General features: G+C 46.6%; 2 protein-coding genes and 2 long non-coding RNA genes across 17 annotated transcripts in view; 2 read left to right on the forward strand and 2 right to left on the reverse strand.

The window, feature by feature from the left end:
- The window catches only part of AK9 (adenylate kinase 9), a 127,224-nt gene extending 126,239 nt beyond the window's left edge, over positions 1-985 (forward strand). Inside the window, exons 40-41 of the mRNA XM_072831796.1 lie at positions 547-592; positions 785-985. Coding sequence (XP_072687897.1) covers positions 547-563 — 17 coding nt within the window. The 3' untranslated portion in view covers positions 564-592; positions 785-985. The remainder of the gene's footprint in view (positions 1-546; positions 593-784) is intronic.
- The window catches only part of LOC140636523 (uncharacterized), a 20,788-nt gene extending 18,744 nt beyond the window's left edge, over positions 1-2,044 (reverse strand). For 2 of the 5 annotated variants that reach the window (XR_012033725.1, XR_012033723.1), the window contains exon 1: positions 526-985. This is a non-coding gene — a long non-coding RNA (uncharacterized lncRNA). Of the gene's footprint in view, positions 1-525; positions 986-1,430 lie in introns of those variants that run through there. The other 3 variants (XR_012033726.1, XR_012033727.1, XR_012033724.1) reach the window with 3 other exon arrangements.
- On the forward strand, positions 1,121-13,871 carry ZBTB24 (zinc finger and BTB domain containing 24). Of its 10 annotated transcripts, none has more exons than XM_072831805.1 (9): positions 1,121-1,232; positions 1,541-1,725; positions 1,911-2,894; positions 5,477-5,644; positions 6,100-6,183; positions 6,859-6,942; positions 10,315-10,466; positions 11,096-11,177; positions 12,258-13,871. In XM_072831805.1, the coding sequence occupies exons 3-9, from the start codon at positions 1,940-1,942 to the stop codon at positions 12,392-12,394; spliced, it is 1,662 nt and encodes a 553-aa protein (XP_072687906.1). In that variant the 5' UTR covers positions 1,121-1,232; positions 1,541-1,725; positions 1,911-1,939; the 3' UTR covers positions 12,395-13,871. The 10 variants fall into 10 exon arrangements, 7 of the variants coding, with proteins under 7 accessions (XP_072687906.1, XP_072687907.1, XP_072687904.1 ...); XM_072831806.1 differs by lacking the exon at positions 12,258-13,871 and adding an exon at positions 11,662-12,236; XM_072831803.1 differs by lacking the exon at positions 10,315-10,466.
- Positions 13,872-14,879: 1,008 nt separating this feature from the next.
- Positions 14,880-21,048, reverse strand: LOC140636525 (uncharacterized). The gene is made up of 2 exons (XR_012033729.1): positions 19,118-21,048; positions 14,880-18,582 (listed from the first exon to the last, which is right to left on the reverse strand). It is a non-coding gene; the product is annotated as an uncharacterized lncRNA (long non-coding RNA).
- Positions 21,049-21,283: the final 235 nt, after the last annotated feature.

A 21,283-nucleotide genomic window follows, 5' to 3' on the forward strand; every position in this document is an offset into this window, starting at 1 on the left:
GTTACACGGCTTACAATATTTTTTTTTTTGGCTTACAATATTTTTAACATGATATTTTCAAATTACGATGGGTGTAACACAACACACACACACACACACACACACCCATTGTAAGTGGAGGAAGATCTGTATAAGCTATTAGGTGTTGGTGAATCATAAATTGAGAGCGTGGAAATGCTGAAATAGTTGGAGAGAGAAGTAGGAGAGGACTGAATTTGGCTGGGGCTTGTAGACCATTTCAAGAAGCTTGGCCTTTACTAGGAGGGTACACGGCGGGGGGGGGGGCGGTGTCAAGGGGGGCACATTGGATTTTAATCAGGGGAATGACTCTAGTCTCTCAAATGTGATCTGCATTTGGGAAGATCTCCCTACTCCTGTGTATTGGAGAGAACAGCCCTGCAGCTAAGACTGGTTAGAAACCCTTAATAATCTATAGAATAAGGATGATGAAAGTCTGAATAACAATAATAATCATTTTAATCATGGTAGATATGAATTAAACCAGACACTAAATTCATTACCCACCTAATCTTTGTTTGCCCACAGCTACCCAACCTGGCTGACACTTGGCCTTGACACCTCCATTTCACAGGTAAGGTAAAACAAGGTTCAGAGGACCAGTAATCTGCCCAAGCTCACTGAGTCCCCAGAGCTGTCGGACTAGACAGAGCACCTCTCTTCACGCCCTTGGCCCGGGGAAATTGGGCGTGGGAAGGAAAAGGACAAGACAGACGTGCAAAAATAATTAGGAGGCCAACCGTAATAATGATTACATTCGCATTAGATGATGACAGTGACGATGATGGCAGTACGTGTAAATGATGTCATTCATTCGTCACACATCCGAGACCTTCACGCGACCTTCCGCATCTGGGAAGAGACAACACCGATCCGGGTTGACACGTGTTACGCCTAATAGGACAGAAAACTGACACCATCGCAGCGACGGGCCCCGCCCCCGGCGTTCGCCAGGCCCCGCCCCGCGTCCGCCAGGCCCCGCCCCGCGTTCGCCAGGCCCCGCCCCGCGTTCGCCAGGCCCCGCCCCGCGTCCGCGGCCACGTGGTCCGGCGTCCGCGCGCAGGCTCCCGGCGCCGGCGCTTCCGGGTTGGCGGCGGCGGCCGCGGCGCAGGGACCCCGGCGGCGGCGGGCGCGGAGCGGGGCGCCAGGGCGGGCCCGGCGGAGGTGCGGGGGTGCGCCCGCCAGGCCGCCGGGTGGGCTAGGCGCCCCGAGAGGTAGGTCCGCCCCGGGGCCTGCCAGCCGGGGGCGCGGGAGCCGCGGCCGTGTCGGCCCCCGCCCCCGCCCCGCGATCGAGCCCTGTCCCGCCCCGGGGCCTCCCCTGCGTCCTGCTCCTCGCGCCGCGGGCCCGGGGGCTCCCGGGGAACCGTCCGTCCGGCGCCAGCCTGGGGGCGCGGGGGGGGGGGTCGTGCCACCCTTGCAGGGTGAGGCCCGCTGCGCCGCGGTCATTCCTCCAGCGCAGCTCCCCCCGGATTCCTGTCGCTCGTGTCCATTTCCTGTGCCCCTTTTTTCTGTGTTTTCGCAGACAAGATGGTTAGCAGGGCGTGAACTCGAGACACCGTAGTTTCCCATCCTGACGTGTGTGCAGCGGTGCAAAGTTAGTGCCGAGGAAGGACTTTCGAGATGGTCGGCTCCCATTCCTTCGTTTTCCGGGGGAGGAGGACGCAGACCCCGAGGAGGAACGCGGCGGCCGGAAATTCGCCGAGCTAGGTGACGGTGTCCAGCAAGGGGGAGGGTCCCCAGCTACGTTTTTTACGTCGCTTTCTGAAAGTGGTGACGTGGGAAAGTTGGGTTAACAGTGTGACGCGAGTCACACGCCTAGTAGTTCGTCTGGACGGGGATGAACCAGTTAGATGATGCCGCCTCCTCTTTTGATCACCACTTTCTTATTTCAGGCTTCACGCTCCTTGGTCCTCTGAGGAAAATGGCAGACACATCCTCAGAGCCTTCTGGGCAGCTGGTCGTCCACTCAGACACGCACAGTGACACTGTTCTGGCCAGTTTGGAGGATCAGCGGAAGAAAGGCTTTCTCTGTGACATCACTTTGATCGTGGAGAATGTGCATTTCCGGGCTCACAAAGCCTTACTCGCTGCCAGTAGCGAATACTTCTCAATGATGTTTGCCGAGGAGGGGGAGATCGGCCAGTCCATTTATATGCTGGAAGGCATGGTTGCCGACACCTTCGGTGTCCTGCTGGAGTTTATCTACACGGGTTGTCTCCAGGCCAGTGAGAAAAGTACAGAACAAATCCTGGCCACCGCTCAGTTCTTAAAAGTCTATGACCTGGTAAAGGCTTACACAGATTTCCAGAATAATCATAGCTCCCCGAAGCCATCGACTCTGAACACCGGCAGCACTCCAGTGGTGGTTATTTCTAATAAGAAGAACGACCCCCCAAAACGGAAACGGGGAAGACCGAGAAAAGTCAACAGTTTGCAGGAGGGGAAATCACAGCTGGCTGCAGAGGAAGAAATACAGCTGAGGGTAAACAACTCCGTTCAAAATAGGCATAACTTTGTGGTCAAAGAGGGAGAGAGTGGCTTGCTGAATGACCAGATTCCAGCAAAAGAAATGGAGGATTCTGAGTCGGCCTGTGAGCCAGGTAGAGGGGAGGAAATGCCTGCTGAGAAAGATGAGAACTGTGACCCCAAGACCCAGGATGGGCAGGATAGCCAGAGTCGGTACAGCAAGCGGAGGATCAGGAGGTCCGTCAAACTTAAAGATTACAAACTTGTCGGGGATGAAGACGAGCAGGGTTCAGCCAAAAGGGTCTGTGGAAGGAGAAAGCGCCCCGGTGGCCCCGAGGCCTGCTGTAAGGACTGTGGCAAAGTGTTTAAGTATAATCACTTTTTGGCAATCCACCAGAGGAGCCACACGGGTAATTACACTTTCGCAGCTTCCTCCAACAGGTGTTGGAGTAGTGATGATGATGATGATGATGATGATGATAGCTTTCATTTTATTGTGCAACTTCTATGTGATGGGCGTTAGAATAAGGCCTTTCTATGCGTGTTATTGCATTTAGTTCTTACAACAAGCCCCCAAGGTGTAGGGAGTGGTATCCCCATCGGGCAGGTGAAGAGACCCAAGTCCTAGAAATAATTTGCCCAGGTCCTGTTTAGTGACAGAGCTGGGATTTGAACCCAAAGAGCTTGATTGCAGAACACTGTTCTTGTTTGGAGTCATTGGTTCAAGGCTCTAATGCCCGGGGTTCAAACTAGCCAGATTTGGTCCATTTTCAGATTCGTGAACGTTCTTCATCTTGACTGCTTTTGCCCAGGTCTGCCCGGGACAGCTTTCTCGCTCACCCATCTAGCTGTAAATGTCTTCTCCTTCTTGGTGCCTCTAGCCCAGTGTTGGCCAGTAGACCTCTGTGGTCACTAGCCTCTTGTGATTTGAGCACTTGACCTGTGGTGAGTGTGACCGAGGAACTGAATTTTTTATTTTAATAATTTCACTGGGACCGTATTGGACAGTGCAGCCCTAGGCAAAAATCCCTTCCTTCTGAGCCCTCCCTTACTGAATTTGCTCTGTTGGGTCGGGTTGTAGTTACCAGTTAAATACCCCTCACCTAATTGTAAGCTTAAGTAGAGGGGGACACCTGAGTGGCTCAGTGGTTGAGCATCTGCCTTTAGCTCAAGTCATGATCCTGGAATCCTGGGATCGCATCCCGCATCGGGGTCCGACTGGGAGCCTGCTTCTCCCTCTGCCTGTGTCTCTGCCTCTCTGTGTGTGTGTCTCTCATGAACAAATAAATGAAATCTTTGAAAAAAAAACAAAACAAAAAACTTAAGTATAGGGACTAGTAGTAGTTAAGTCTCCTGTCACCTGGCAACTTGCCGTCCTCTGACCCAGCTGGGTCTAGCCCTGTGATCCTCAACCTGCCCACACAGTAGAATCAGCTAGGGAGCTTCTAAAACTGCCAGTGACTGGCCACCAGCCCCAGAACTTCTGATTTAGTTGGGGGCCTTGGTGTTTTTTGAAAGATGGGTCGAGAACCTTGAATCTCTGGTTCTTTAAACAAAGTAGACACTTGGGAAACATTTGTTGAACTGTAACAGAGGATGGTTAAACAGAGGGTTAAATAGTTCTGTAACATTTGTTAAGGAGAGCGGCATGTAGGATCTTCCCTTTTGCCCCCACTGTTCTGACATTTGGCAGTGAGTCACTTTAGCATGGGTCTGTTTTCATCCCATTTCGGTGGCTGCCCGTAGAGCCATGCAGTTCGGAAACTCCCACCTTTTGGTTCCAGAAAATTTTCTGAAACTGTTTCATGGATGGTTATCTCCCGTCGGTTTTCTGTGCTCTCTCTTTCTGGAACTTCCTGAAATTTGGATGTTGAGCCTCTGGACCCACCTCCACCCTCTGAAGTCCTTACCTCTTATTTCTCATCACTTTTAGCTCTTCGTTCTGGGAGAGTTTCCCTTTATCTTTCAATACTCAAAGTTTTATGTCTACTCTATTTTATTTGTAGGACCCCTTTTTTATTCTCTAAATTATTATTTTTTAAAAATTATGATCGTGAATGCTCTTTTTGGTTCACAGTGTATCTTCCCTCCCCGAGCTCGTTAATAGCAGCAGTGACTTGTTCCTTAGTTTTTAATGTTTTCTTTCCCCCATGGGCAGCCTCTGTTTTCCGCAAGTTGCTTTTTTTTTTCCTTATCTGTTTTGGTATCTGTTTCAGCTACTAAAAGGCCTTCCTTGAACAGTGGTGTGTGAAAAACCATATTTAATCCCATTGTTGGAATGGTTGAGTGAAAGCAGCTGGCCACTGCAGTGGGGTGGAGCGGGCCTGTACACAGCGGCCTCACTGGAGGGGGGGCCCACTTCCTCCCCGACACCTGGCCTTGCACCTGCAGCCCTCTTACGCTGGCCTGCCACGTTCCAAAGATGTTCCACCCTCCCGCCTGGAGGCTGTAGGCCTGGCTGCCAGTGTCTATAGAGTGGGAGCGGGGGAGGAGGCTGGGCAGTCTCATCACCCTAAATGTAAACTTGGCCTTGCTGTCCCTGGAGCAGTCCCACTCCCCTGTGCCTGGAGACCTCTAATCCGAAGACCCTCAGTCCAGGGACTGTTTTACCTTCTTCAGAGAACAGTGCCCATCCTTTGTTGGAGAGCAGGCCAGTCCTCTGGCTCCTTGGGTCCAGTCAGGGGGGTCTCAGGGCCTTTGAAACAGATGGTCATTTATCCTCCCTTACTCCGTTTTCAGAGAGAACAGGTGCCACCAGTTCCTGAGCCTTGTGGAGGCTCTGTCTTGGGTTGTATGTATCATAGCACTCCGCCCTGCTGGCATCGGATGCGTCTGTTCCAGCTTGCCAGAGTGCTGATGTTTTCTCTCCTGTTCTGGCCCTTTTGGATAGGTGCCTGTTAGCAGAAATCCCTTTTATTGTCATTTTAATCTAGGAGGAAACAGAGATGTGCATGTTCTTGCTTACACTGTGCTTCTGGGCCTCTTATTCCAGGGGAGCGACCTTTCAAATGTAATGAGTGTGGAAAAGGCTTTGCCCAGAAGCACTCCCTGCAGGTCCACACCCGGATGCACACAGGCGAGCGGCCCTACACCTGCACCGTGTGCAGCAAGGCTCTCACCACCAAGCACTCGCTGCTGGAGCACATGAGCCTGCATTCAGGTAGCTGGGCTTGCAGCAGAGGGCCAGCTGCCACCAAGTTCCTGGGGTGGGCGTTTCCCACGTAGTGTCACTGAAGGGGACAGAATTACACCTCTGCCAGACTAAGGTTTAGACTTGTGCACAGCATTGTGTCTTATGCTAGGGCTTATAAATCGGCTGCTGGGCGGGAGCTCAGTGTGCAAACATGTTTTGTTTAACCCCCAGAGTGTAGAATGATTTTACTTGGGTGACTTTGGGGGAAACTTGTATTTTCCTGTTCTGCCCCAGTCCCCACCGCTCCCTATTGCTTTACGTACCTTTGTACATTTATGGACCTGTGCTTTGACTCTGAGGGCATTTGGATATGTAGGCAAGTCACTTGTATCATTCATAGAAAATGGGGACCGGGGCCCACTGTGTTACTGTTCTTTATAGTTTTGGCTTGTTTTTTTAGTGTCCTGTTTTTTATTTGGCAGGACAGAAGTCTTTCACCTGTGATCAGTGTGGAAAATATTTTAGCCAGAAAAGACAACTGAAGAGCCATTACCGAGTCCATACAGGTACAATAAAGTGAGAGAAAATTTGGATTTGGGGGAGCAATTCACAAATACGAATTATTTTGAAACAATAGGTTCATATTGTGGAATATAATTTGTATTTAGGGAAAGAATCTTAAAAAGCAATCTAACTTAGATATCCTTGTGTTATTCTCTTACCTGGTGATTTATATTTAATTTTTTAATAGTACAGTTTGGTGTCACAGAAACCCTATAGAATTGACATCTTTCAAAAGTGCCACTTGAATAAGAGGACACCAGTTGGTTGGTTATTAATGGTGCTTAGACAGAAATATTCCCCACCCCACAATTGTCAGTTCAGGCTTTCTCCCACCCAGCTGTATCCACGGTCCTTTTTTTCTCTCCTGCCAACTAATAAGAACTAAATGAGGGGTTGGAAGTGACATTTGACATCAGTTGGCTACAGTCACACCCATGCTTCAGGGAAAGAAGAGTACTTTTAGGGACATGGGCAGGGTCCCAGCTCTCCTCGGGAAACAGGGAGTTGAGATGCATAGGAAAATACTGTTACCAAATTAATAAAAAATATTGTTGTTTTATTATAGTACCATATTTAAAGTGATTATTTTTCAGGGAGGTGCTTTAACACAAATCACTGAAGAAGTGCAGGGAGAGAGCGCGTATATGCACTGACACTTTTTTTATTGTTGCGACAAGGCCACTCATTACCGGAATGCAACCACTGCCATCGCAAATTCATGGATGTGTCTCAGCTAAAGAAACATCTGCGAACACACACAGGTAAAACTCCCATCCCGTCCTTCCTTTCTGGTACGCTGCACGTTTTCAGAAGAGTGAGAAGGAGTCCCCTCCTTGGGCTCCATTTATTATAAATTGGGTGGGAATTTTAGAAGACCATGTAAAAGCCCAAGGCAGAAGGCTGTCAACAGTGTTCTGTGGAGAGATCCCATCTCTATTTCTTAGTAACACAGAGATGACTTAACTGAGCACTATTCCTGTATGGAAATTCATACAGGCTCAGTCGGTTAAGCATCCGATTCTTGATCTCAGCTCAGGTCTTGATCTCCGGGTCGGGAGTTCAAGCCCCATGTTGGGCCCCATGCTGGCGGTAGAGGCTACTTAAAAAAAAAGGAGAGGGTAGGGATAGAGGGAACATTCCTCAGCATCTTAAAAGCCATCTACGAAAAGCCCACAGCAAATATCATTCTCAGTGGGGAAGCACTGGGAGCCTTTCCCCTAAGATCGGGAACACACAGGGATGTCCACTCTCACCACTGCTATTCCATGTAGTACTAGAAGTCCTAGCCTCAGCAATCAGACAGCAAAAAGAAATAGAAGGCATTCAGATTGGCAAAGAAGAAGTCAAACTCTCCCTCCTCACAGATGACTTGATACTGTACATAGAAAACCCAAAAGACTCCACCCCAAGATTGCTAGAACTCATACAGCAGTTCGGCAGTGTGGCAGGATACAAAATCAATGCCCAGAAGTCAGTGGCATTTCTATACACTAACAATGAGACTGAAGAAAGAGAAATTAAGGAGTCAATCCCATTTTCAATTGCACCCAAAAGCATAATATACCTAGGAATAAACCTCACCAAGGAGGTAAAGGATCTATACCCTAAAAACTACAGAACACTTCTGAAAGAAATTGAAGACACAAAGAGATGGAAAAATATTCCATGCTCATGGATTGGAAGAATTAATATTGTGAAAATGTCAATGCTATCCAGGGCAGTTTACACATTTAATGCAATCCCTATCAAAATACCATGGACTTTCTTCAGAGAGTTGGAACAAATCATCTTAAGATTTGTGTGGAATCAGAAAAGACCCCGAATAGCCAGGGAAAGATTAAAAAAGAAAACCAGAGCTGGGGGCATCACAATGCCAGATTTCAGGTTGTACTACAAAGCTGTGGTCATCAAGACAGTGTGGTACTGGCACAAAAACAGACACATAGATCCATGGAACAGGATAGAGAATCCAGAAGTGGCCCCTCAACTCTATGGTCAACTAATACTCGACAAAGCAGGAAAAACTATCCACTGGAAAAAAGTCTCTTCAATAAATGGTGCTGGGAAAATTGGACATCCATGTGCAGAAGAATGAAACTAGACCATTCTCTTATACCATACACAAAGACAAACTCAAAATGGATGGAAGATCTAAATATGAGACAAGAATCCATTAGAATCCTAGAGGAGAACACAGGCAACACCCTTTCTGAACTTGGCCACAGCAACTTCTTGCAAGATACATTCATAAAGGCAAAGGAAGCAAAAGCAAAAATGAATAATTGGGACTTCATCAAGATAAAAAGCTTCTGCACAGCAAAAGAAATAGTCAAAAAAACTAAAAGACAACCTACAGAATGGGAGAAGATATTCGCAAATGAGCTATCAGGTAAAGGACTAGTATCCAAGATCTATAAAGAACTTACTAAACTCAACAGCAAAGAAACAATCCAATCATGAAGTGGGCAAAAGACATGAAGAGAAATCTCACAGAGGAAGACATAGACATGGCCAACAAGCACATGAGAAAATGCTCCGCATCACTTGCCATCAGGGAAATACAAATCAAAACCACAATGAGATACTACGTCACCCCAGTGAGAATGGGGAACATTAACAAGACCGGAAACAACAAATGTTGGAGAGGATGTGGAGAAAGGGGAACCCTCTTGCACTGTTGGTGGGAATGTGAACTTGTGCAGTCACTCTGGAAAACTGTGTGGAGGTTCCTCAAAGAGTTAAAAATAGATCTGCCCTATGACCCAGCAATTGCACTGCTGGGGATTTACCCCAAAGATACAGATGCAGTAAAACGCCGGGACACGTGCACCCCGATGTTTATAGCAGCAATGTCCACAGTAGCCACACTGTGGAAGGAGCTTTGGTGTCCATCGAAAGATGAATGGATAAAGAAGCTGTGGTCTATGTATACAATGGAATATTCCTCAGCCATTAGAAATGACAAATACCCACCATTTGCTTCAATGTGGATAGAACTGGAGGATATTATGCTGAGTGAATGAAATAAGTCAATTGGAGAAGGACAAACATTATATGGTCTCATTCATTTGGGGAATATAAAAAATAGTGAAAGGGAATAAAGGGGAGAGGAGAAAAAATGAGTGGGAAATATCAGAAAGGGAGACAGAACATGAGAGACTCCTAACTGGGAAACGAACAAGGGGTAGTGGAAGGGGAGGTGGGCGGGGCTTGGGGTGACTGGGTGACGGGCACTGAGGGGGCACTTGACGGGATGAGCACTGGGTGTTATGCTATATGTTGGCAATTGAACTCCAAATAGATGGATGGATGGATGGATGGATGGATGGATGGAAGGAAGGAAGGAAGGAAGGAAGGAAGGAAGGAAGGAAGGAAGGGAGGGAAAAGAAAAAAAAAAAAAGAAGGGGGCAGCCCGGGTGGCTCAGTGGTTTAGTGCCACCTTCAGCCCAGGGTGTGATCCTAGAGACCCAGGATCGAGTCCCACGTTGGGCTCCCTGCATGGAGCCTGCTTCTCTCTCTGCCTGAGTCTCTGCCTCTCTCTCTGTGTGTGTTCTCTCATGAATAAATAAATAAAATATTTTTAAAAATAAATAAAAAAGTAAAAATTAAAAAAAAGAAGAGGAAAGGAACCAGTCTGAGTCTGGTTCTGTTTCACTTTTAATGAGAGAATCTTTTTAGAAAAGGAAGCAGAGTGAAACAAACACGAAGGTAGCCCAGGCACTGAGGGTTTTCTCATTTTCTTCCCTAGAACCAGTAGGTATAAGCTTATGCATCGCCACCTCCAGAGAAATCAGCTTCGGGGATAAAGAGGAGGCAGGATCGATCAGGGCAGGTCACACTCTCAGTTGAAGTTAAAAGTGTGGGTCTTTTAGACCTTATGGTAAGGAGCACTTCTTAAAAATAAACCTGTTAGATTTCCTAAGAAAAGCTTCCTACTATAGGTTGGTTCTTTAATGATTCTGTTAAATTGTCTACGAAAATTATCTGTCAGATTGGTTTATGCAGCTTTGAACATTTTTTTTTTTAAGCACAAGTTTTTCTCCTTAAAAATAATTTGTTTTCTTAAAATCACTGGCTCATAGGGTAGGAGTTCTATGAACATGGATCTCTGTACAACCTTTCTGCATTAACAGGTTCTGTGAAAGTTAACTCAGCCGTTGAACACCCATTCACGGCACCGCTCCTGGGTCCCGAGGACACAGCGGCGAGTGGGGTGGCCAGAGCCCCTGCTGCTGAGGGCTGCTGTCTGACCAGGGAGGGCAGAGAACACATGGCTGCCTGGCAGGTTAGGTGGGGGTCAGTGCTGTGAGGAGCTAAACACAGGCTAAGGACAGGCTGTGGGAAGGGGAGCTGCCCTTTTATGTGGGGACTTGTCTGGGAAGGCCTCACTGCTGAGGGGACACCTTGGATGGAGATCTGGATGTTCTGGGAATGAGACAGACATCGGGGAGAAGAGCATCCAGGAGAAGAGCATCCCAGGCAGAGGGAAGGGCAGATGCAAAGCCCTGAGGCAAAAGAGTTTCTGACCTGCTAGAGAGATGCCAGGAGGCACTTGTGACTGAGGCTGCGCCAGGGCGGTGGGCGCCAGAAGGCTTCGGGCAGGTGCACAGCAGAGGCGTCTGGGGCCTGTGTCACACGGGGCTTCGCAGCCGGGCTGCAGGCCTCAGTCACCCAGAAGCTTTATTTCATTCTTTTTAAAAAGATTTTTATTTATTTACTCATGAGAGACCCAGAGAGAGAGAGAGAGGCAGAGACCCAGGCAGAGGGAGAAGCAGGCTCCGTGCAGGGAGCCCGATGCAGGACTCGATCCTAGGACCCTGGGATCACGATCTGATCTGAGCCCCCCAGGCGCCCCTGATTACTGCTGCTTGCTTTATGTTGGATGTGTATCTCTAAACACTGTCCCTTTTTTAGGTGAGAAGCCATTTACCTGTGAAATCTGTGGCAAATCTTTCACAGCAAAGAGTTCCCTTCAGACCCACATCAGAATCCATAGGTAAAGTTTACAGATACTTTTCTTATGCGGGAGTCCTCGAGCCACCCTGGTGTTGGGTTGGGTGACATATGTTGCTTATCTAGCCCTTTTCCCCAAATTACTACATGGGTTGAACTTTCCGTGTAGTTTACTATTTTATCTTTTCAATAAAGCAATTCCTCACTTAGGCAAAGTCAGGAACACTGGTTCTGGCTAGCAGAAGTTTCGTTACTTGAATTTTTATTTTGGGCTGGGGACTGATCCAAAGCTTAAATCTTCAGTCAAAAATAGTTACTGAATTTGATGTTTTCTGAGTAAACGTTTTCACTCATACAACTTGCAGATCTGATTCTAAAACAAGTAATTAAGGGTTACTCAACTTGGATGTTTTGTTTTGTTTTTTCGTTTTTAGGGAGAGAGTGGGAGATAGAGGGTTGGGCAGTGGGGAAGGGCAGGGAGGAGAGACTTTTTTTATTTTATTTTATTTATTTATTATTCATGACAGACACAGAGAAAGAGGCAGAGACACAGGGAAAGGCAGAAGCATGCTCCCTGCAGGAGATCCCAGGACCCCGGGGCCACACTCTGAGCTGAAGACAGAGGCTCAGGCGTCCGTGGGGAAGAGACTCTTGAGTAGGCTCCATGCTCAGCACGGAGACCAACTAAGGGCTTGATCCCATGCCCCTGAGATTGTGACCTGAGCCAAAATCAAGAGTTGGTCGCTTAACCCATATACTTATTTGGCCACAAGAATCTGGCAGTGAAAATGAACACAAAAAGGGGCTGTATGTGTAATATATAAATATTTGCTTTCCTATCTGAAATACAGACTATGGAATCATAAAATGTTATCACTTGTAGCCCAGCCCCACCCACCACCCTTTCTCAGCCACCACCTCCATCCTTTTCTTTTTCTTTGAGAATTAGAAACAGAAACCCCTGAAAGTTGTGACTTGCTCTGACTCCTTAAGTTAGTAGAAGAACCCATGACTTATGACTCCTAGTCGAGTTAATTTTCCTCTCTTCTTGACTTCTGCTCCCTAAATAATCAGGAAGTGATAAACAGATCTGTTTTTAAGATAAAATGTGTATTCTTTATAGAGGAGAAAAGCCATACTCCTGTGGCATATGTGGCAAATCCTTCTCTGACTCCAGTGCCAAGAGGAGACACTGCATCCTGCATACGGGCAAAAAGCCTTTCTCGTGCCCTGAGTGTAACTTACAGTTTGCTCGCTTAGACAACTTGAAGGCTCACCTGAAAATCCACAGCAAAGAAAAACCGGCCTCAGATGCCAGCAGCGTTTCTGGCAGTAATAATACCGAAGAGGTCAGGAATATTCTTCAGCTGCAACCGTATCAGCTCTCTGCATCTGGAGAGCAGGAAATTCAGCTTCTGGTGACCAACTCCGTGCATAACCTCAACTTCATGCCCGGCGCTAGCCAGGGAATTAGCATCGTCACTGCAGAAAGCTCTCAGAACATGACCCCGGACCAGGCTGCGAATCTCACCCTGCTTGCGCAGCAGCCGGAACACCTGCAGAATTTAATCCTTTCGGCCCAACAGGAGCAATCAGAGCATATGCAGGGCCTCAACATGATTGAAAGCCCGATGGAACCCTCGCAGAGCGAGCCCGTGCACGTCATCACTCTGTCCAAGGAAACCCTGGAACATCTTCACGCCCATCAAGAGCCAACAGGGGAGCTCGGCTTAGCGAGCGCTTCAGACCCGGCTCAGCACCTGCAGCTGACACCAGAGCCTGCTGCGCCGCCACCCACACCGCTGAGCCAGGAGCAGAGCTGACCTGTGTGCACGTGTCACCTGTGGGGCCCTTCCCCGCCGGCTGCCTCTGACCGTGTGCTGGAAGGCAGGCTTTCTGTGACGCTCACATCCAGAGCCTTCCACACCCCAGCTAGCTCACGGTTCTGTGCTTTCCACCTGGGCAACAAGGTGTGTGATTTGTGTCGTGTAGGGCGTCCTGATTGGATTTAGCATTCAGTATCGATGAATGGTTTTCATTTTCCTCTACTACGTCCCTTAAAGTCTTGGGTCCTTTCTGTTTGGAGGCATTGAATTAGACTTCTCGAAGTCTCCAATGCTCGAGGCCGCAGGCTCTGGTCTTGCAGACTTTGCTATTTATATTTTTTTAGAACAAAGGAAGTCGTACGTTGGTTGAATTGGGTAGAATGGTTTGTTCTACTTCTTTTTTTCTGTTCGGCAGCATGATTGCTTCTACAGATAAGTCAGGGCTGAATATGACAGATGACGATCTTGGAGAATCTGTCCTTTTTTAATATCTGCTAATCCCCTAAGAGTAACTGTCAACATTTAATCTCTCTGGTACAGTGGGCTGCTTGTGTCATGCTTGAGATAGATTCAAAGACATAAACTGAAAGTCTGTTTTAACTCAAAATGAATATCACAAGGAAGTCAAAAAAGTACAAGGTTATTTTAAAAATTCTGAACTCTTCTGAGAAACATGGATTTACATATTTTTTGGATTTACATATTTTTTTAAAAGCAGGTTACTGAAAATTTAAAAGTCTAATTAAAGTGTGAAATTGGATCAAGAGACATTCAACCCATAAATTCTGAATTTTTGTCAGCAGTGATACTTGTTCTTCCTCATGAAGTTAAACTATCTCAGTTACCCTGGAATATAAAATTTTATTCAGTGTAATTTAAGTGTCAAATATACTCTACTGAATTCTAATTGATCCTGAAAATGATCTGTGTATTATATCTGATAACTTTCTGGAGATGGGACCTTATAATCTATTTTTACTGCAAAGTATGTTAAATCTCACAAATGGACACCTCATTTTAAAAAGTACAATCTTTGCCAAGTCTCAAAAATAATTTGAACCTCAGAGCCTTAGTAGCCAGTCTATAACTGTAGGATTTTAAATAATTTTCAAAAGTTGAAATTACGTGTGGGTTAGGTTTTCAGGCCCAGTGCACTTTATTAAATGCTTCTAATTGCTTTCTCTCGAGTAAACTGATAGAAGGTTTTAGAGCAGAGAGGATGGGCACTAGTACATCTGAGTTACCACCATGTTGGTGGAGAGTAGGGTGATCCTAAAATTAGCAAGATCTGTACATCAGTTACTTTCTTGCTTCAGAATTTCCTGGTGGCCACATTAAAAACGAAAAGATGAAATTAATTTGAATAAAAGTATTTAATTCAACTTGTGCCAAATACCATTTCAACATGTAATCAATATTAAAATGTATTAATAAGATATTTTATTTTTTTTTTTTAAGATTTTATTTATTTATTCATCAGAGACACAGAGAGAGAGAGAGGCAGAGACACAGGCAGATGGAGAAGCAGGCTCCACGCAGGAAGCCTGATATGGGACTCGATCCCGGGTCTCCAGGATCACACCCTGAGCCGAAGGCAGGCGCTAAACCTCTGAGCCACCCAGGATCCCCTAATAAGATATTTTATATATATATTTTTCACATTAAGTCTTCAAAATCTGGTGTGTATTTTCCACTTAATACACGTTCATTTTGGATGCTAATGTTCTTTGGACACACCTGGCCTGTATTTATATAGTTCATACAATTTACAGTTGAAAACCTAGCTTCAGGGATCCCTGGGTGGCGCAGCGGTTTAGCGCCTGCCTTTGGCCCAGGGCGCGATCCTGGAGACCCGGGATCGAATACCACGTCGGGCTCCCGGTGCATGGAGCCTGCTTCTCCCTCTGCCTGTCTCTGCCTCTCTCTCTCTCTCTCTGTGTGACTATCATAAATAAATAAAAATTAAAAAAAAAAAAAAACTAGCTTCACATACAGTTGCAGACAGAATTTATTTTCAATAACTGAAATGATTATTGGTTTAAACTTCTTTAAAATTGAAACCTGGGCACCTGACCAGTTCAGTCAGAAGAGCATGCGACTGTTGATCTCAGGGTTCAAGCCCCACGTTGGGCAAAGAGATTACAAAAAAAAGAAAATAAACCGAAGAAACAAAAAACAACCCACCACCAGTTCCTTGATCACGCCAGCCACACTGTGAGTCCTCAGTAGCCACATGTGTTGCAAGTGGCTTCTGGTTTGTATGACACAGGCCTACCTGTTTCTAACTTGAGAGCCAGTCTCAGCCATAAAAATATCTTCTGGATAAATTCTATTTGGTTTGACCAGCCATCAGAGGAAAAGGAGAAAACGAGAGCTTTATAAATCTATCCTCTCTTTTGTGTCCCAGATACACATTGTGCCCTCTGAAATCCCACATCCTAAAGTTCAGTGCCCCCGGACCCAAAGGAAATGTCATGTACATAAAAATGTTTCTATTGTGTGTTTGAGAAATTGCTGGCTCAGTGTTTCACAAGCTATTTTGTACTAAACTTGTACAGTCCTTAAAATTTTTTTTTAAATTGTTTTAACAAGTGCAGAAATACAAAGTGTACTTTACAAGAAATAGAATATTTTGCTTTGGGTTACTGACATGCACCTTACCACTTTCAAAAGTGAATCTTTGGTTTTCTCTCAGTAGAAGGCTAGCCTTAGAAAAAGCTCCTGCCATCAGAATAAGTTACTTACTCCTGTGCTTGTACTTAGGCACCATGCCCAATACGGGGCTTGAACAGTCCTGATGGTGAGCTAGAGTCACATGCTCTACCCACTGAGCCAGTCAGGTGGCCCTGCATCTGCTTCTTAAATCTCTACCTCTACTCTATTTTCTGCAGTTGGTTCCTGTATACTGAGTGTTGTGAGCAACTGGTTGAAATGCTGAAGAATATAATGATATTCTCATCACTGATGCTTACATCTAGGTTTTCATAAATTAGATAATAATGTCTGCCATATTGAGTCTTTAACCATAGGCCAGGGGTGAAGCCAAGCATGTTAGGTCTGTGTCTTAGTGCTCCTCAACTGTCTTCTGTGTTGTGGTGCACCAAGTAGGATTTCTCCAGCTCCCTGCAATTAGGGGACTCCAGTCACCTCCATGACTGGCATATTTGCTTGCTAGGGCTGCCACAACAGATATGAGTGGGTGGTTTAAGCAACAGAAATACATTTTCTCAATCCTGGAGGCTAAAAAGCCAAGTTGTTGGGAGGGTTGGTTTCTTCTTTTCCTTCCTGTGTCTTCACATGGTCTTCCCTTTGTGTGTTTTGTCCTAATCTTAAAAGGACACCAGTCAATACTGGATTAGGGTCCACCCTAATCCTAATGACCACATTTTCACTTAGTTACCTCCTTAAAGGTCCTATCTCCAAACTGAGTCACATTCTGAGGTGCTGAGGGTCAGGACATCAACACGAATTTGGTGGGGGCATGATTCAGCCCATGAGTGAGGGAATCACTAAGCCTACTGGCATCTGGAATGAGGGAAAGCAGAGTCTGGGATGCACCTACAATCTGTCTGAAGCACAGTCTTATTTTACTTAATTTTCATGACATTTCTATGAGGTAGCTAATATGCCTATTTTACGGATGAAAACATTGAGGCCGGAACAGATAAAGCCTGTTGCCCAAGGTCACACGGTAATTGGCAAAGCCAGACTGATGCACGGGGCCGGCTGATCCCACTTCGCTGCCTCTACCAGATGGGCTTTCGATCACCAGTCTTTTGATACTTTAAGCTGGATTTCTATTTATATATGATCTGCTTGATATAATAGCAAATTTTTGACTAGAATTGAGGATCTGAGGCAGCTGGCTGGCTCAGTCAGTAAACAACTCCTGATCTTGGGGTTCATGGGACCCAGCCCTATGTTGGGTTTGTAGAGCTCACTTAAAAATTGTTCTGGGTCTAACATCTTAGCACACAAACTTTTTACACAAAACAATAGTTGTAAAAGGGACATAGTCTTTGTCCTACAGAAATGATAACTACCATATTAATACTCATTAGAATTTTATTACTTAGATTTTTTTTTTTTTTAAGATTTTATTTATTTATCCATGAGAGACACAGAGAGAGAGGCAGAGGGAGAAGCAGGCTCCATTCAGGGAGCCCGATGGGGGACTCGATCCCGGGACCCCAGGATCACGCCCTGGGCCAAAGGCAGCGCTAAACCGCTGAGCCACCCAGGCTGCCCTATTACTTAGATTTAAAGCTTAGAAATTTACCTATTGGATGAAAGTTACTGCTGACATGAAAATGTCTTAGCATGAATTAATGGGAGCCCTTTTTTCAAACTCCTAAGGATTTTTTACATTTAGGGTAGACTTTTTTTTTAAGAGATGGGGAGAGAGAGTGTGAGCATGGGAGGTGGGCAGGGCAGTGGGAGAGAGAGAATCTTAAGAAGGTTCCACGCCCAGCTTGGAGCCTGATTTGGGACTCGATCCCACAACCCTGAGATCATGACTTGCGCTGAAACCAAGAGTCAGACACTTAACTGACTGAGCCACCCAGGGACCCCTTGTTTAAGTTGTGCTACTTGTGTTAAGCTTGCAGATGAATTCTTATCCTCACTTTTCAGACTACACTAAGCCTAAATCCTTAAGAATTGCAAGAAAACTCTTGGTCTTTCGTAAACAGCAGGCATGGAGGAGTGGCCTTGAAAAAAGTCCGCCTTGTCTTTTGTAAACAGGAGGTGTCAAGGAATGACCTCTACAAGAAGCAGGAATGTCACCATGATAGTTTGTCTAGCTTTCAAGGTCTTTGCACATAATTAAGCAACAGTTACATTTTTGTTGGCTGTTATATGCATATATATTTGCCGTAATATATGTAGTATATATAATATATAGTTTATTGTATATAATGTAATGTATATAACATATATGCACACACTATATATATAAAATCATTCTCACTTAAGATGTACCACACTAGGAGAGCTTTTAAAGTAAAATTCATTAAATCATATTTTAAACACAAAATATAGGAATTTGAACATGGCTTAGGTTACATTACCAAGACTTTGTAGCCTTTTTCTTTTTTTTAAAACGTGAATCTGAAAAGTACTACTATATCCAATATGACATGCAGAAGGAGGGAAAAATTTGAGCAAGGGTCAAGTCAGGGAACTAACTTCCTTGGTCTAAGAGTATAGGTTTACTATTTATTTTGAATTTCAGAATCCGTAGATTAGTATCTTAATATCCAGTAGATCATTTAAAATACGTATTTGAAGATTTTCCAAAAAGAACAGTTTGGCTTTTGGTTTTAGCTCATAGTACTTTTATCCTTGTTGGATGAAAAGTCAAACTGAAGTGTCCTTAGGCGAAACTGGAATTAAAAACAAAACTCTACATTTAAAAAATATCCCTCACAGAGAGAATTCTAGTAGGGTTAGATGGCTCTGGACAATGTTCACCTATAACGTTAGTATTTGAACTACGAAAGCGCTCATTACCAAAAGCAAGGAAGTATTTAAACTGATCCTGATCCTATGTGTATTTTTAATCTCTGTCCCCCGTGTTATCTTGGAGTCTATGAAATCATGTTTTCACTTCTGGAGACAGTCCTGGAATAGAAAGCAGCATATAGAGGAGGAGTAAGTTTGCAGGGAAGAATAGAAAAGATCGAGGGACCCAAACGTGTGGTTCACCCAGTCTTGTCAGCTGAGAAAGCTAGAAGCCGTTCTTGATAGGCCCTCCTCCCCTGCCGTGCCCCATCCATCCCCACCTGGTGTCTGTTTCTGCAAACTCTTGAATCCACTACCTGTCCCATCCCCACTGTGACCTTCCTGGCCCAGGCCTGTCTGACCCTTCCTACCCCTCCTCCCACCCTTCTTCCCCTGGAAGAGGTGATCCATTTGGGCTCCCCTCTGTGCCTCTAGTGGCAAGCAGAGGCTCTTGCTAAATGGACGGGCCAGTGTGCTATTAAAGCAAATATGGTCATGCCTCTGCTTAAAATCCTGCAGTTTCCCACTGTAGTCTACTCAGAATATAATCCAGCACAGCTTCCCCTCGTTTCCCTTCCCCTACCCGCTTGGGCCCCTTCCCCATTCTCACTTTCAGGCACACTGGCTTCCTTGCTGTTCCCGCAAATTCACTCACCAATATCCTGCCTTTGGGCTGGAGGCACGTGATGTCTCAGGCTTCGAAGCTTTCAGCCCCTACTCTGCCTGATGTCTGCTCATCTGTCAGCAACCAGTATAATGTCTTCCTCAGGGAGGCCTTCCCTGACCCTCTAATTCCCACCCCCCTTTTAAAAAAGATTTTATTAGAGAAAGAATGAGTACAAGCAGGGGGAGGAGCGGAGGGACAGGGAGAAGCAGACTCCCCGCTGAGCAGGGAGCCCAAAGTGGGGCTCCATGACCTGGGGATCATAACCTGAGCCAAAGGCAGACGCTTAACCAGCTGAGCCACCCAGGTGCCCCCAACCCTCTAATCTCAATCAGGCTGCCCTGGCATATCTGTTCACAGCACTCTAGACTCAGCTCCTGACGATAGTTACCTCAGGAACTGTGTCAGCCTGGTCACAGTGTGCAGCCTAGCTCCTGGCCCAGGACTGTGGGTGTGGTGCTTGACCTCACAGACCTACAGGTGCAAGGCCATATTACAGGGTGGCTGGGACACGTCACCTGCAGTGCAAGGGAGGGCACCGCTAGGACACGGAACACAATGTGGGTTAGAAGAAAGGGAGCCTGTCTCAATGGCTTGGGGTCTGGCCCTTCGAGTCTGTACATTTCTTGGGGTCGCCAACATTAATAGGATTTTTAGAATGGAAATGAGGAGGCTGAGGTATTAAACTGCCTTCATTTAGAAATGATAAGGCTCAGGCATGGTGGTTGGTGACTTTTTCAAGGTCACACTGAGTGAGTGAGTGAAGCCGGAATCCGACCAAACCTGGATTCTAGACCAGTATATTCCCCATTGCTTTCTGCTCCAGTGTGTATCTTTAATAGGCAGAGAATGAAACCCCGAGTCAGCAGATGTTCAGCACTGAAGTCATTATTGTTCTGTGATCTTTTTTAAAGATAAATTTTACCGTTTTATCACTCAGAGGGCCACATAATCCCGTTTGGCTGCCAACAGCAAAGCCATGGAGTCAAGGGCCAGATCCTGTGGGCCTTTGCAAACACACTAAGTTGGGGCAGCCAGCTGTTTACATCTGCTAATGAAAGCGAAGTGGGATGATTCTCAAAGCCTGGTAACCCGTTGATTGTGGACTTTAGAACGCTTTTTACACTGTATTTAAATATGGGTGTGTCTGATTTGGAGCACATTCATTTCAAGCCCAGTGACGAGTCACACTCAGGAGCTAAGGGCCCCGTCTGGGAGGCTGCCCTAGTTTCCTGAGTGTGTCCCTGCTGAATACCCTGCCTCTCCCCCCCTCCTCCCCTGCCTCCCTCTCAGCTCCAACCGGGAGCAGTGAGTGTGCAAGTCTTACTGGGCCCCTGAGGGTTTTCAGAGGAAAGCAAAGTGAGAAGAAAGGAGGCGGAAAATTTTAAAAAAAAGGATCTCAAGGAGAGGGACCCTCCCGTCTATTCCTGTTTTGTTAATGTTTCTCATGTAACCGTGTCACTTCCTCTACACAAGAAACGTTTCTTTTTTTTTTCTTTTTCTTTTTTTTTTGCCTGGGGCCTGTCCAAAGAAACGTTTCTTATAATGCCAGCCTTTCATTCGTCCCGGTGACCCACACGGTGCGGCCGAGCGCAGACAGACCGGGCCCCAGCCCAGCTCCGCTGCCACTTGCTGTGAAACATGGTGCAAGTCTGTGCCTCAGTTTCTCTAACAGTGAAACGGGACCGTTTTGATCATTGAAATTATGGCTGTACTCCTGGTAGCTGCTCAACGAGAACTGATTTCATTAATTAGCGGGATGACCTTGGGCCCCTTCGCATTCAGCCGTGTTTCCTTATGGGGGGAATAGGAGGAAGTCGATGCCAAAGGTCTCTGCAGGCTCTGCGCGCCGCCAGGCCGCGGGGGCTCCCTCCAAGGCGCGCCTCGCCGCGGGTCTCGGCTCTCCCGCACACCCCTCCTAGCTCCCCTCAGTGGCGGTGGGGCCCGCCCCCCGCCGCCCCCCGCCGCCCCCGCCGAGGCCCTCACGCTTGCCGCTGCGGGAGCCGCAGGCTGCCCAGTTCCCAGGACTTTAATCCGTGCGCGTTGCCCGCGGCCCGGGTCCGGGGGCGGCCTTGTCGCCGGGGAGGCTCGGGCGCCGGGCTCTCCGGGTAGGAGGGGCGACGAGGCACCTACGGACGCGCCGGCGGCGCCGAACTT

This window comes from Canis lupus, chromosome 7 (genome assembly GCF_048164855.1).
Source record: "Canis lupus baileyi chromosome 7, mCanLup2.hap1, whole genome shotgun sequence".
Lineage (NCBI taxonomy): Eukaryota > Metazoa > Chordata > Mammalia > Carnivora > Canidae > Canis > Canis lupus.

Bases quoted from the DNA above. Each gene is read 5' to 3' on its own strand.
- ZBTB24 (XM_072831803.1), top strand. From the start codon at position 1,940: ATGGCAGACACATCCTCAGAGCCTTCTGGGCAGCTGGTCGTCCACTCA. The intron at 6,943-11,095 runs GTAAAACTCCCA...TCCCTTTTTTAG, and splicing joins ACATCTGCGAACACACACAG to GTGAGAAGCCATTTACCTGT. The intron at 11,178-12,257 runs GTAAAGTTTACA...TATTCTTTATAG, and splicing joins ACCCACATCAGAATCCATAG to AGGAGAAAAGCCATACTCCT.